Source organism: Triturus cristatus, chromosome 4_1 (genome assembly GCF_964204655.1).
Source record: "Triturus cristatus chromosome 4_1, aTriCri1.1, whole genome shotgun sequence".
In the NCBI taxonomy this organism is placed as follows: domain Eukaryota; kingdom Metazoa; phylum Chordata; class Amphibia; order Caudata; family Salamandridae; genus Triturus; species Triturus cristatus.
In genome coordinates, this window is record NC_140585.1 from 890,778,639 (window position 1) to 890,794,414 (window position 15,776).

At 41.0% G+C, this 15,776-nt stretch overlaps 1 protein-coding gene across 2 annotated transcripts in view; it reads right to left on the reverse strand.

The window, feature by feature from the left end:
- Positions 1-866: 866 nt before the first annotated feature.
- The window catches only part of LOC146855739 (natural cytotoxicity triggering receptor 3 ligand 1-like), a 145,688-nt gene continuing 130,778 nt past the window's right edge, over positions 867-15,776 (reverse strand). For both annotated transcript variants that reach the window (XM_085650650.1, XM_085650651.1), the window contains exon 6: positions 867-1,182. In XM_085650650.1, coding sequence (XP_085506776.1) covers positions 1,162-1,182 — 21 coding nt within the window. In that variant the 3' untranslated portion in view covers positions 867-1,161. The remainder of the gene's footprint in view (positions 1,183-15,776) is intronic.

Genomic DNA, 15,776 nt, shown 5'->3' on the forward strand with positions numbered 1-15,776 from the left:
CACAATTTACTTTGATACATATTGTAAAGCAGTTTTGCCTGGATAACAAAAGCAACAACAATAAAACACACTCTCTCTAGCAAAGTAAAGTGCCTCTATTCCACTTGTCAGGGAATAGCAAGTAAAGGAGATAGATGGGCCTGCCAAGCATTACCTGTCAGCTGTTAAAGTTGGAAAAAAGTATCAGAAATTATACTGGAAATAATAAAAAACTGAATGATTCTGGGATTTTTGGAACAGTGCTATTTAATGGCTAGAATAGTGTTAGTAACAACCCTTTAAAATTGTAAAAGGGTTAAGAAGGCACAGTCCTATCCATTTCTGATAATTGTATAAAAATATGTGTATTCCCACGTTATCACTATTTTAGATGTGTTGAGACCAACTCACAAGGACAGGTAACAGTATATAACAGAGTACTATATGAGAGCTACCAGACACACTCATAAATGCTTTTGTGAATCTCCCCCAAAATTGCTTATATAAATATTGCACTTTTCTGTTGATGTCAATGGCTTTAAAGAAATCCACCATTTCAAGATGGCTAATTAATTGACAATAAACCAATATACTATTCACATATCAATTGTAGATTTCAAGCTATGTAGCCAGGTCGCCATGGTAAATGTGTTGCTAAATAACTGCCTAGACAGGCAGCCAGACAGCGAGACCTAGCTAACTATAAAGAAGATAAACAGATGGAAGCCAGAGAGACAGTGATGGAAATACAGACACCTCTGGGTTACAGACAGTTGTGACATTTTCTAGAAAGGTATTCCTTCAGACATGCAAATAGGAAGATCTTTAGTTGTTTACATTGTTTACATTACTGTAAATAGCATATTTCCAGCCCAATAAGTAGATCATTTTAAATCTTACTTTTATTGTTTTGGCAGATGTGCTTAACAATTACACAAATATTGCAATTAATTTTAAATACAAATGTGCATATTTGCAGACATAAACCGTGCACATCAGAGAAAAAGGTCTTAGAATTGTTTGAAAGTTGCTTCTTGCCAATGAAGTAGAAGGATAATGTATTTATCAGCCCAGAAGCACTCAATGCTCCATAATATGCAGCTGCTGTGGGTTTGGCAAACGTCACTGGTTCATTCCCATGGACCTCGTGTCCGGCTGCTGAACTTGCTTCTTACTGTTGCCTCAAGCGATGGGTGACTCCTTCTGCATCAAACAGAGCACAGAAATGAGAATCACTCATAACAGCTGTCTTACAATACAGAGATTTGCTGAGCAGAGCCATGGGGCAAAGTCTTCCCCAAAAGAACAGTGAGAGGTAAGAGATAAAACAATTGTGTGCTCCAGTGGCACATTCTCTATGTTCTGCCCAAAACCTTTCAATAGTTACTCTCTTATGAACTGACAGCTCCCCCACATCATTAGGTAGTCATCCTTTAAGTAGTTAAGGACTGTTACATCTGCTTGTCTGTGTCATTTTATGCAAGATATTTGCAGCAAGTTGTACCAAAAATAGGATTTGCGATTTCCTATTTTTACCAAATCGCAATTCGGATATTGCAATACCTAATGTAAGAAAACGTACAGACTTCAGATAGTGATTTCTAATGGGGTCGCAAATAGACCTGCCTCAAGAATATTAAGGAGGTAGGTCGCAATTTGCGACCCATTAGGAATTGCAGTCATCAAAAGGATGGTGGCCTTGTCTATGATTTGCTTTGAATAAAGCAATCTTCTTTTTTTTTTTTTAATGCAGACCGTTTTCCTTACAGGAAAACGGAATGTGTTTCAAAAATAAAATGAAATGTTTATGTTTAATTTTTTAAGAGCAGGCAGTGGTCCTTTGGACCACTGTCTGCTCCTAAAAAATATTTGCTTCAACATTCACAAAGGGTAAGGGGTCCTGTGGGGACCCCTACCCATTTGCAAATGGTTACTACTACCACTGAGGTGTGGGTAAAAGAATGAATGTTTTGCAACTGTATTTTGGTCGCAAAACATTTATACAGAGCACTGCAATTGGGTATTTGGGAGGTACGCCCTAAACAGGTCCTTCCAAATACCGAATCGCAGTTTGGGTTTTGTACATATGAAAAAGCCTTTTTGCGGTCGGAAACGGCCTGATTCAATGAATTGCACCATTTTTCAACTGCAAAAATGTTTTGTACATATGGTCCATAATCACTTATTCTCTCCTCTCTAATACTGCAAGTGAAATAAATACCTGATTTCACCTGACATGCCCCCCTCCCTTCTAGCTCTTTGTAACACACACAAACAAATATAGATGATTTTTCAGCTTTTTTCCTCTCCTTTCTTGGCCACCTTTTTCTGCAGAATGAGTAATACCTGCTTGTTCAACACCCTTGCTTGTAACCCCTAACAAACATACAATAATGCTTATGGTCTACCACCCATCAAAACTTTGCTCTGATGTTCTTAACATCAAATACGTTGCTACCACTGGTCCACCTAGCCCTTTAATAAGAATAGAGAGGAGTTTGATGCTGAGATGAACATAGAAGTGACTCACTGTGGCTGAGTCAGTGCTTGAGTGGTCCCACATTGTCTCACTCATATACTAAGAGGGAGAAGTGGGACTCCACGTAACATCCTCTGCCTATTAACTATCCACACTACATGTATGATAATCAGTTCCCCCACCCTCAACACCCAAGTTGAAAACATTGCTTCAGCAACTCTTCACCTTTCTATAGTTTGGCGATATAACAACTTAGGAGGTGATTTAGTGTTTAGCGCAGAAGAGTAACTGCCAGTCTGACAAACCTTCAGTTACCCTGCTCTCTTTAAAGTTAGGAGAGCTGCTGGATTTCTGATGGTGCATCCATTGAAAACCCATGACCCACAGGCCCGTCCATCACAGGGTCACAGGGTTACAGTGTCAGTTGTCCCACACTTTTTAGGATGTGTTGTCCACCACTTGTTTTCCCTGCCTGTAATAGTTCAGCAAGGCATGGCAGTCCAGGACAGAAAAATATAAAAATACTCTAAGGCGCAGGAAAAAAACTCCCTGAGGTCAGAAACAAGCATTGAAAATGCAATAGGTCTCGCCTTTGATAAAGTTAAAGCCATATGCTTTGCTAATGGTATTGTATAGCAAAGCAAATGGCTTTAACTTAATGAATGTCGAGACCATGGCATATTTAATGCTTGTTCTTTTAAAATATTGAAGAGCATTTGATCATCGATGGCCCGTGTCACCTGTTCCCCTTCCCCTTATGTCCCGTTGTCATCTGTGCCTTAGTCAAGGCGCCTTTTCTATTTGGACTCATCGAATAGCAGCTCCATTATAGATGCATGCCAGTGCAATGACCAAACGCAATGCGTCATGAATGTCAGGTACAATCAAACAATGACTGATTGGGGTGGTCTGATAGATACGTGAACGTCACAACAACTGTACCAGGACCTGGCCTTTTTCACCCTTCAGCGCATAAAAGGTATTAGCTCGGGAGCACAGCTAACGTCATCTACATCCAGACCTAAAAGTGGCCAGCATGACCAGCGGATAGTATTTCCGCTGTGTTACTTGACTTATTTCTATTGATGGAAACAGACTAAGAGGACGGAAGTACCCTAGAATCCCCAGAGGAAGTATGGGCCCTTTCTTTTGCTATTATCTCCAACAACAACAAACATGCTGTCTCCGCGTGCACATCTCCTCTCCGCGCAGGCACAGCGAACAGGAGACAGGGAGGGACAGGAGATGTGCACGCGTGTGAGCGGCATTGAATGAAGCCAGAGAGGAGACGCTGCTGGAGCAGGGTTTTCTATTGAAAATGTATTGAGATTTAAACTCCAGTTTATGTTATATGTCATGATTAAAATGACTAATTTATAATCATTCATTATTAACTTTGTTAGAAGTCTTAACTAATCAACATTACTAATGAGAGAAATTACACGCAGGAATGCGTATACGTTGCTTTATTAATAAGTGAACTAAATTGGTGAGCAAATTAATTAAATAAGTGTTGCAAAAGTGTTATTTGTTTCGTGTTTGCGCTTTTAAGTAACGTGCTCTAATGCTTTTTTGTGTTGCAGACGGCTAGATAATTACATACACATAAGGGTATTAGTGGGGAGTAACACTGTATAATCATTACGATGTGGTAACGTTGTTTTGTGTTTCTTTTAATTAAGATGGTCCGTTTTGGCCTAAACCAAGATGGCCGCTATTTGCAGCCTGCACTCGAGAGATTGAAATGTGACGAGAGGCCTTGCTGAACATGGTTGGAAGTCACCTAACCACAGCCTCTGTCTGAATTAAAAGTTTCCGTGAGGACAGCAGCTCCGGGCTTGCTGCCAATTGCCCTTGGAAAAGAATAAAGCCACAATGAACTTTGATAACTTGCGGTGGCTTCACTATGGTTCCAAGGAAGAGCATTCATGAATGTATCGATTGCCTAGCTTGAGTTTCCTTCTTTCGTGTTTTTATTTTTGTGATTTTTCCGAGCGGAGGTTTTCTAAATGTTGCCAGACAACATCCTTTCCTGCTCGCTCTGCTCAGCGGCTCAACGGACGTTTAGAGTTTGTTTGTTACTTTTATTTTGCAAGTTTTATTATAAATAATGTTAGACTAGAGAGGGTCTAAGGCCACTTCTTCCTGAACCTATGTTCGTGAGGATCGATGCTGATCGAGAGGACGGCGACTCGGGAGACTTTACTGAGAGACCTGTCCTGACCCTTTTAGCTAGAATAGGTAACTATGAGAATAATGATTTTGCTATTGATTGACTTTCATTTGAACTAATTTAGATAAAAGTTGACATTTGTTTGAATTCCAGTGTCGGGTGGTTATTTCCTTGTCATTTATTGAGTTACATATGTATTTCCTATGTTTAAAATCATGACTCAGGACAATTTCTTTAAGGTCGCATTGACCTCGTTTTAGATGCAGATTGGTTTAGGTTTCTCTCCTATATTCAGTGTGGATAGAGAAGTAGAATGAATGTTAGTGTGATGGGCCCTAGCGTATGATGTGAGTATGCGCGTGTGACTGTGGATTTACTCTGTCCGTGGAAGTAGGGAGAATTTATATGCTCCGATCTGCAGCAGTTTCCTGGTAGCAGTATGATGGTTGAGATTATTGTCTTAATCTGATAGATTGCTTGTACATAGGCTTTTGATTCATTGATTTATTGATTGATGTTGGTATATGTACTAATACTATATGTTGAGGTCGTCGTATTGAGTTTTATGTAGTGTGTACGGCTTCTGGAACGTGGGGAGCTGGTGACGGTTCCGTAGTAGGGCAGAGGGAAGTGAGTGCTGCTCTCGGGAAAAACGGGATTGTTGGCCCTGTACGTATGCGGGGAAAAACGTGTGACAATTGAAGTTGCGCGTCACATTGTCTGGGTTCGGAATCAGTGACATCGTCGTGTGTTACTATTAGGGACATATTTTCAGTATAAAAGGAGTGTGTATGGTAGCGAAGGTTATCTGTGAAACTCTGGTCTTAAGTCCCAGGGATCCGTAAGGTTTGCCGTTAAAGCTTACTGCTGGAGTAGTAATAGGTATTCTCTGAGCTTGTCTGAAGGACTGGGCAGAGGTAAGCGCTGCTTGGTTAACGCGTGTTATAATTCTGTAGTGGGACAGACTGTTCGCTGTTCTCGGGAAAGACAGGATTCTGTGTGCATGTGCTACATTTTCTGGTGTGAAAGTGCGTGAATGTATGAGCATTTAGTTGATTGTGAGACTCTTTGGAGCAGTCCTAGAGAAAACAGTTAATGGATGCATGTTAGAAGGGCAGAGTAGAGGGATGTGCTACTGTGTCAACGAAAGAAATTATTCCGTAGTAGAGCAGAGGCAAGTGCTGTTCTAGAAAGAAGCGGGATTCTTGTGAGAAAGAATTTTCTTTACTATTCTGTGGTTAGCGAAGCAGACAATGGAGATGTTTATATGTTGTAACTAATAGATTTTGTAGAATCTGAAACTAAGTCTACTGAGAAGGCTTTGTAAAGGAGGGGTAGACGAGTGACAGGAGACAGAGTAGAAGCGATTGCAGCGACTACTGACGTCATACAGACCGCGCTGTGATTGGACAGTGGATTGGAATAGTGCTCGCGCTGGGATTGGTGCGTTGGTGTGAGCCGCGCAGGGATTGGAAGGAGTACAGGGTGACGTAGACGCTCCAGGATTGGTGCGTTGGTGTGAGTCGCGCTGTTATTGGACAAAAGATCGTACAGTTGTGGAAAGGACTAGAGGGTTGTAGTGAACGCGAAAATGTATTATCAACCGGAGGAAAAGAAAAAGAAATCCTTGTTCGGTAAAATTAAAAGATGGTTCGACAAGGATAAAAACATAATAACTAGAGAAGGTGAATTGCTACCTCCGACAAGAACTCCTGCATCCTTCATGGTTGCGAAATATGGGTATCATACTTGTATATGGTTAGACAACTGGGCTAAGTATACTAAAGAAGATGGTGTCTTAGCGTTCCCGGAACATGGTTCATTTAATCTGGCCGTGTTGAGAAATTTACGGGAAAAAATGATGTGTCTAGAGCCTAGACCAAGGCCGACACAGTTCGAGGCGTTGGTGGAATGGGAAGATGAGGTGCATGAGCGAGAAAAGCAGAGGAGTGGAGGCAATTATAGGTATATGTTCGGGAGGAATTATGATCGTGAGACTCATCATGATCGAATGAGAAGATGGCGAGATGCTAGTATGTCAGAGCGATTATATCCTATGAGAACTGTTGAAGAAGCGGAAGGGAGGAAAGGTGCAGAAAAGGTGCCTGATACAGAAGTGAGAAGGTATGGGACTAATGATTATGAGGATGAGGTCTTGGATGACATGATTTACAAGAGACCACCTCCATATAGACCAGAACCAGAAGAGAGCACGCCAGTCGCTACTCCAATAAGAGATACTTTGCGAATTGTTAAAACTGAGGTTGTGACACCTGATCTGAAAAGTGGTAGCTCTTTCACGGAAAGAGAGAGAGAGAGAGAGCGAGAGTGAGAGAATCGAATCAGTGATGAGAAAACAAGGGAATTAGCCAGAACAACATCTGAGCTGACTGAGAAAATTAGAGAGCTGACGAAAAATCTAGAAGCTGTTACAGTGCCTGTAACCATTGGTCCGGTTGTGCCGATTTTTGATAAACAAAGAATGGGTGAAAATAGTTTGACAGTTCCCTATGTAGGAAATGGTTTGGTTGGTTCTTGCACTTTGGAGGAATCAAGAATGAGGATGGGTGAAAATAATTTGAGGCAGTTGAGACATGACACATGTAGTGGAGGATCAGATGTGCAGCCTATTTCAGGATTGAATACTGGTTGTTTGGGAGGAACGATTTTGGAACCACAGAGGATGGCAGAACAAGTGGGTGCAGTGAAAAAGTCTACTGAAATAACAGCTGAAGATTTGAATGATTGGTTGAAAGTTCTTCAAAAGAAGGATAAAGATTCACAGGCAATTGATGTAGCCTGGTTGCGCATAGAATTGGAGGAGTTTATTGCAGGAACAATTCCTACAGAAATATTAAAAAACCATCATGATGGAGAGTTGTTATTCATGTGCAAGAGTATCACCTGGAGGGCTAAAAGTACACATGACAGGTTAAAAGCAATAGCGAGTGAACAAGGAGTTGACATGGATAAGGTGAAAGCTTTGCAGAAGCCTTACAGGGTGGATTTCACCGACAAGGACATTGAGAATCTAAATGGTGTTGGTAGAACAGGGCAGATTAAGGAAATGATTGCCTTATTGCGAAAATAGGGTGATGTGGAAAAATGGAAGGATAGGTGGTACAAGAAAAGGGAAGATTCAGTGGACAGGACTTACTCAGCTCTTCCTATGAGAGAAAAAGAGAAAACAGTGGATGCTTATCCTATGAGAGGGATTCCTGGAAGAGGATATGTACATGTCCCATGGACTAGACAGGATATTTTGTCATTTACGAATGATTTCCCTCGATTGAGAGAAAAGCCCGTCGAGTGGTATAGATAGGTAGACAGGTTTGTGAAATTGTCAAAGGTGCTGTGGATTGACCTGAATAGTCTGTTTGATATAATTGTTCCAGCAGACTTGTGGGCAGAGTGTAAAATAGTTGTAGATTGGCCTGCAAAGGAGTATCCAAGAGATCCGAAAACGGGAGCACCAGACCCAGAGGTTATGAAGAAGTACGAGCAGGTTATAGTGTTCCTGAAAAATAAGGTACCCCCGAAAGAGACAGACTGGGTTAAGATAGATCGAACACATCAGGAAGCAAAAGACTCAGTTCATGCTTTTTACGAAAGGCTGATACTGGCTTTTAAACAGTTTAGTGGAGATAAACACCTGGGTGACAAGGATTTGAGTCATTTTGTATACAGGTTTGTATATGGCCTGAGACCTGAAATCAGTGAAAGGATTCGAGAGCATACAGTCGATTGGCAGAGTAAAAAGATTGATGAAATCTTGAGACATGCAAAGTACTTCAGTGATGAGATTGAGGCAAAACAGAGAAAGCTGAAAGAGAAAGCAATGTGGGCACAGGTGAAGGTGGCTGAAAGACAAGAAGCACAGATGGTGGAACAAGCGAATAATCCAGGAAATAGACCCAGATATGCAGGGAAAGGGAAGGGGAATCTAGAAGAAGCAAAGAAAAAGTTCCCTTGTCACAACTGTGGACAATTGGGGCATTGGAGATCCGAGTGTACCAATCCACCATTAGTGAGTAATGAGAATAAACCCTTGAATCAACAGGTGCAGAACGAGGGGTGTAATCAACAGCAAAAACAGCAGAAGGTTGTCAGACAGCAGAGCCAAGAGCTAAAACCGCCCTTGCCGCAGAATAGAGGGTCCCAAAAGTATAACCAGGACTCAGGATTCTACAATGATGAGCAGGTAAACAAACCGAGACGTTCTAACCTGGTACAGCAGTACTGGTTAAAGAAAGAGGGGAGGGAGTCTGAAGGGGACTATTGACGGTGCCGAAGAGAGGAGGAAGAGTGCATACTTGGTGCAACTCTAGAAATAGACCAGGCAGGACCATTTGTAGATGGGAAAATAAATGGGGAAAGTGTTACTTTTTTGGTATACACAGGAGCAACGAGATCAACTGTCAGGTCTGCAGATATTAGAAATCTTCCTCTCTCGGACGAAGAAATCCAAGTGGTTGGTGTAGCCAATACACAGATTAAGACTCGTTTTACCGAACCAGTAAGGGTAAGAATAGGGAAATTTTCAGACATGCACAGGTTTGTAGTCTGTGACACTAGTCCAGTGAACTTGTTAGGTAGGGACCTATTGTGTAAGATGAATTGTACAATTTTTTGTACTCCGGATGGAATAGCTTTTGAGACACCAGATGAGGATGTCTTGTACAGGATGACTCTAGACAATAGAGAGAGTGAGATTGTTGGTACATATGCTGTGTTTAATCCAGATGATTTGCCTCAGGAGTTGAGACACACAGTAAAAACAGCGGTTTGGGATTTTACAGGAGAAGATGTGGGATTGATGAATAATGTAGATCCAGTGAAGATTTCAGTGAAAGAGGGGATTGTTTATCCTAATATCCCACAGTACAGATAGACACCAGAGATAATTGAGGGAATAACCCCTATAATTGATAAAATGATTCAACAGGGTGTTTTGAGAGAATTACTGAGTAGCCCGTGTAATTCACCGATAATGGGGCTAAAGAAACCTAATGGAAAGTTCAGGATTGTACAAGATTTGAGAAAAATTAACAAAATTGTGGTGGCATGTTGTCCCATTGTGCCAAATCCGTCAGTGATTTTGTACCAGATTCCTCATGATGCTGAATGGTACACAGTGATTGATTTGTGTCATGCTTTCTTTTCAATTCCATTACATCATGATAGCCAGCCGATTTTTGCATTTCGGTTTGGACAGCGTATTTTGGCATGGTGTCGTATCCCACAGGGGTATACAGAGAGTCCTTCGATATTCAATCAGTTGTTGAAAAAATCATTGGAGAGTTTGATCATGCCTGAAAGCTCAGTACTAGTACAGTACATCGATGACCTACTTGTGGCATCGAAGACACGTGAAGCTTGTGAAGTAGATACCATAGCTTTACTGAATCATCTGACAGATGGAGGGTTAAAGGTATCTCCAGCCAAATTGCAATTTTGCAAGAAAGAGGTGCATTATCTTGGACACAATATTGAAAAAGGTCTGAGAAAGGTGACCGATGACAGGATCAAAAGTATCAGAGGAATGAGAGCCCCAATGACCCAGAGAGAAGTGAGGATGTTTTTGGGGATGGTGGGTTATTGTCGTCAGTGGATAAGTAATTTCTCCCTGATAGCAAAGCCACTGATTAAACTGACCAAAAGTGAGGTGAAAGACCCATTGGAATTGGATGCAGAACAAATGGCAGCATTTGAAGAGTTAAAGAGCAGAATGTGTGAAGCCCCTGCTTTGGGAATGCCAGACTATGAGAAAGAGTTTGAGTTGTACTGCAGTGAGAGAAATGGATGTGCACTTTCAGTGTTAATTCAGAAACATGGACAACTGAGAAGGCCAATTGCGTACTTCTCATCAACACTTGATCCCGTAGCTGTGGGTTTGCCAGGTTGCCTGAAAGCAGTAGCTGCTACATGCAGAAGCTTGGAACAGAGTGAGGGTATAATAATGGGATATCCTCTACGGGTATTCGTACCTCATGATGTGGCAATTCTTTTGACAAGAAGCAGGACTCAATATATGTCACATAGTCAGTTGACTAAATATGATAAAATCATTCTGGGAGCATCAAATGTGACTCTTGAGAGATGTGTGAATGTGAATCCAGCAACTCTGTTGCCAGATGCTGACAATGTGAATGTGGGAGATGATGTTGATCATGATTGTTTGGATGTGCTTGACTACTGCACAAAACCTAGACCAGACATAAGAGATTTGCCATTACCTGAGAGTGATCATGTGCTGTTTGTGGATGGATCATGTCTGAGAACTGATGATGGTGTGTTGAGTGCAGCATATGCGGTGTGCAAGGTTTCAGAGGTTATGGAAGCTTCGTCCTTGAAAGGAGTAAGATCTGCTCAAGTGGCTGAATTGGTGGCATTGACGAAAGCTTGCAAGATTGGGAAGAATCTGAGGGTGACTGTGATGACTGATAGTCAGTATGGATTTGGAGTGGTTCATGATTTTGGCCAACTTTGGCTACAGAGAGGTTTCTTGACGTCGAGTGGGACTCCAATAAAGAATGCTGAAGTGATTGGGAAGTTGCTTGAGGCGATACAGCTGCCTAAAGAATTAGCAGTTGTGAAGTGTGCAGCTCATGGACAAGGAGATGATTTTGTTACTCTTGGTAATCGTTTTGCCAATGACATAGCACAGTATTGTGCAAAGAACAATAATTCGATTAACAGGGGACGAGAAAGGGAGATGTCTTTTTGTTCTGTGATGTTTACTAATGTCCTAGAAACGTGGGATGAAGTGAAACAGTTGCAGGATGAAGCAGGAGATGAGGAAATGAGAGATTGGATTAAGGCAGGTTGTGCCCCAAGAGAGACAGATCATGTTTGGATCTATAGAGATGGAAGACCAGTCATGCCAAATAGCATGCTGTCAACAATGGCAAGGATGTATCATGGTCAGGGACATCTGGGGAGGGACGCGATGATTAGGTCCTTCAAACAAACCTGGTACAATGCAAAGTTCAGGCTAATTGCAGAAAGCATCTGTCAAAGATGTTTGATTTGTCAGCAGTTCAATACTGGAAAAAAGACAGTGGTGAGCTTAGGAACAATAGGCAGAGAAGGAGGTCCTTTTACCAGAATGCAAATAGATTTCATTGAAATGCCCCAAGTGAACAGATTAAGGTATGTTCTAGTGGTAGTCTGTTTGTTCTCAAGATGGGTGGAGGCCTATCCGACTAGGAGGAATGATGGAATAACAGTTGCAAAGTTACTGTTAAGAGAGTTGATTCCTAGGTATGGGTTCCCAGTGACAATTGAGTCAGACAGAGGTGGAGACTTCTACAATGAGCTCATGGGTTTAATTTGTGAAGCATTGAGCATACAGCAGAAGCTACATTGTGCATACAGACCAGAGGCTTCTGGTGTTGTTGAACAGATGAACGGCACAATCAAAAACCGTATTGGTAAGATGTGTTTAGCCACTGGAATGAAATGGCCTGATGTCTTGCCTCTAGTGCTTATGACTATTAGGTCTACTCCAGATAGAACCACAGGGTTGAGTCCACATGAAATATTGATGGGACGTGCGATGAGACATGCATTCGTGCCCGTCAACAAGTTGATGACAATAACTGATGACATGATTTTGGATTACTGTAAAGGCCTGGCTGACGCAGTTCATTCTGTGTTTCACCAGGTTGGAGAAGACGCTACCACACTTGAGAAGAAGCAAGCCCATGATCTGAGTCCAGGGGACTGGGTGAGGATTAAGGTGCACAGGAGAAGAAATTGCTTGGTTCCAAGGTGGGGAAGGCCAAGACAAGTCATTCTGACTACGACAACTGCAGTAAAGTGTGCTGGTGTGAAGAACTGGGTTCATGCAAGTCATACTCTGAGAGTTCCAAATCCAAAGGATGGGACTGGTAAGGAGTATTTTGAAGAGTCAGATTCCAGTGATGATGCAGAAACTGAACCAGTGAGAAGAAAAAAGAATTCTGAAAGGGGGGAAGGAGAAAGAGAGTCAGGTGATTCTTTTTTCTTTCCAAGAGAGGCTTCAAGAGAAACATTGAGAGTCTCAGAGGAGAGATCAGATTCTGTAAGAGTGCCTGAAGTTCCAGCGAGCAGTGGAGAAGAAAGAGGAGAAGAGAGCAATTCCACAGAGACTACTCCTGAATCAGATGAGGAGGTTGAGAATCCACTTGAGATTACACCTGAAGAAGCAGGGTCAGTAGAAGATAGAGAGGGACAGATTGCGGAAGACCCCCGAGGAGGTGTAGGGGACATTCCTGATAAGCTAGGTGAAGGGACAAGTAGACAGCTAGAAGATTGCGTGTCGGAGACCCGAGGAGGGACAGAATTAGGGAAATCTCAATCGGTGGTGGAAAAGACTGTGGAGCAAAAGAGAATTGTTCATGGACAAGAGGCAAATGAGACAGAATCAGATAAGAGTGAGAATGAGAAATCAGAGGGTCGAGTTCTGAGAAAGAGAACTTGGATTGGAGAGAGAAATAATAAAGAAGTAAGACCGAAGAGGAGTGTAAGAGGAGATCTTTGGCCTAACAGAATAAAGAGGCTAAGGTACAGACTGACACGAGCAAGTGCAAGTTCAAGTTCATCGAAAGCTGAACAGGTGAACGAGGTGTCAAGTCAGAATCAAGCAAAGGGTGAAAAACAAAAGGTCTCAAAAGAACCAGAGGAGATCAAGAGAATCATAAAACCTAACCAGAAGTATAGGTCACCGGAATGGACGTAAGTGGCACTGTCTGAAGGTGAAGAGGCAGAGAGTCAAGGAAATCCAGAGGGGACCGTACGAGAAGTGGTTGAGGAGAAAACTGTTGGAATCCTGAAAGTTATCCTGACTGACATTGGAGAAGAGTCGGATGCACAGGATGTTGTTGAAGATCTGATACAATTTGATGTTGATGAAGAAGAAGTGAAAAGTGATGAAAATCCAAATTGAGTGAATTAAAGGAGTCACTTGGAGAAAAGTGAAGAGAAGAAAGTCTAAATTAGCTGTTTGAAATAATCTAGTGTTTCAGTAGTGGAGTAGAAGAGGCTAAGTCAAAAGACACTGCCAAAGTAGTAAAATGGCTGATACAGAAAATAATCAAAGTAGATGTGCCTTCTTGAAAAGATGGTGTAGAATGTGCTGCTGCTGTACTGGATTATTAATGCTGTTATGGGGTGTGCTAGCTTTACTAGTTACTTTTAGGGTTACAATAGATACTTTTGGAATACATACTGAAAATGTGACTAACATAGAGAAGAATTCACAGAAAGTAGTTCCAACTAGAAGTAGTAACATTTACATACATAAAGATAGGTCAATTAATGATTTTTCTAGCAATGTTTTTTCAAAGTTGTTGTACGAATACGTAAAGACAATGGAAATTAGGGATTGCTACGTTTGTATGCAATTACCTGCGTCTGTTTCAGAGGGTGTTACTTATCACCATTTACCAGCTACGTATGGGATTTCATGTAGTGTGCTAAGTAGTGTTTTTTATTTGTTAGGGAAAATAGATTATGAGATGTCTAACAAAGATAACATTTTTGGGCAATTACCTATGGATCAGAAGCTGAATCCAGCTAAAGAAGCTAACATTTTTGGTGAGATTTTTATTGAGGCAGAAGAATTAACATTAGATTATATTTTTAGAAACAATTTAACTTGCAGTTTGAAGGAGGAGGAAAAGGCTTTCCTAGACTTGGTAGAGAAAAGGAGAGTGAGCATGTATGAAAAGGCAGGGAAATATGAAGTGAGTGAGACAATATGGGATATTGAGATGGGAAAAGAGTTGAGGAATGGGGCCAGTCCAACTTTGGCATTAGATGCACCACAGAAGGGTAAACTATGCATTACCAGAAAGAAATCCCAATATGATAATTACTTTGTTGGGACTAGTGAGTGTCATGATACATACTTTATTGCAACGGGATGGTGTTTCAAAGGTGGAGAAGATCCAGTTTTCCCGGGAGTGTATTATATTTGTGGGAATAAGGCTTATTACAGGTTGCCTGACCATTGGTATGGCACGTGTTATGTTGGCCTGGTCTTTCCAAAGATTTTTCATATAGATAGGATAGAAGATGTAGAACACATTAATCTACTAACACGTTTTTAAGAGAGAAACTTGGTCAGAAATTGTAGGTGATATTTTTGGAGCTTTAATTCCAGCAGTGGGAATTTCATTAAATGCATATGGAATTCGGAAACTGTCAACAGTGGTGGATCGCTTATCGACAAGCACCGCTGGAGGGTTTCTTTTGGTAAATACGGAGATGATTGCCGTACGTGCCATGTCTATGCAAAATCGACTTGCCCTTGATATTCTATTGGCCAAGGAGGGTGGAGTCTGTGGAATGCTGAAAGTTCAACATTGTTGCACTTACATTCCTGACGAAAGCAGAGATCTAAAGGTCTATATAAAAAATATTACTGATTTGCATGAAGAATTAGTACCACTGGAAGCTGGAAGTGTCTGGACTAAAATAGCTAATAAGCTACTAGCTGTTAAGAGTTTTATTGCTAAGATAGGTAGTACCATTATTGGTAAAATATTATTTCCTTTGACATGTTTGATTGTTGCCTTATTGATGCTTAGATTAGGGTGTTTGTGTTGTAAAAACAGGGGAGGGGAAAAGAGAATAATTAGAGGAAATATTGCAAAGAAACAAAAGAGGTCAAAGAGAGATCCACAAGAAATAGAATTAGAAGAATTGAGGGAGAGTGTTTACTTGGAGTCGAAGAGGGATGATGAAAGAGAATCTGGCGTTTAATGTTGTGTCACAAAAGACATTTTCAATTTCTCCTAAAATTGGGACAACATTTTTTTTTTGGGTTGGTTTGTGGTGATATATATCACCAAAGGGGGGATTGCTGGAGCAGGGTTTTCTATTGAAAATTTATTGAGATTTAAACTCCAGTTTATGTTATATGTCATGATTAAAATTACTAATTTATAATCATTAATTATTAACTTTGTTAGAAGTCTTAACTAATCAACATTACTAATGAGAGAAATTACACGCGGGAATGCGTTTACGTTGCTTTATTAATACGTGAACTAAATTGGTGAGCAAATTAATTAAATAAGTGTTGCAAAAGTGTTATTTGTTTCGTGTTTGCGCTTTTAAATAACGTGCTCTAATGCTTTTTTGTGTTGCAGACGGCTA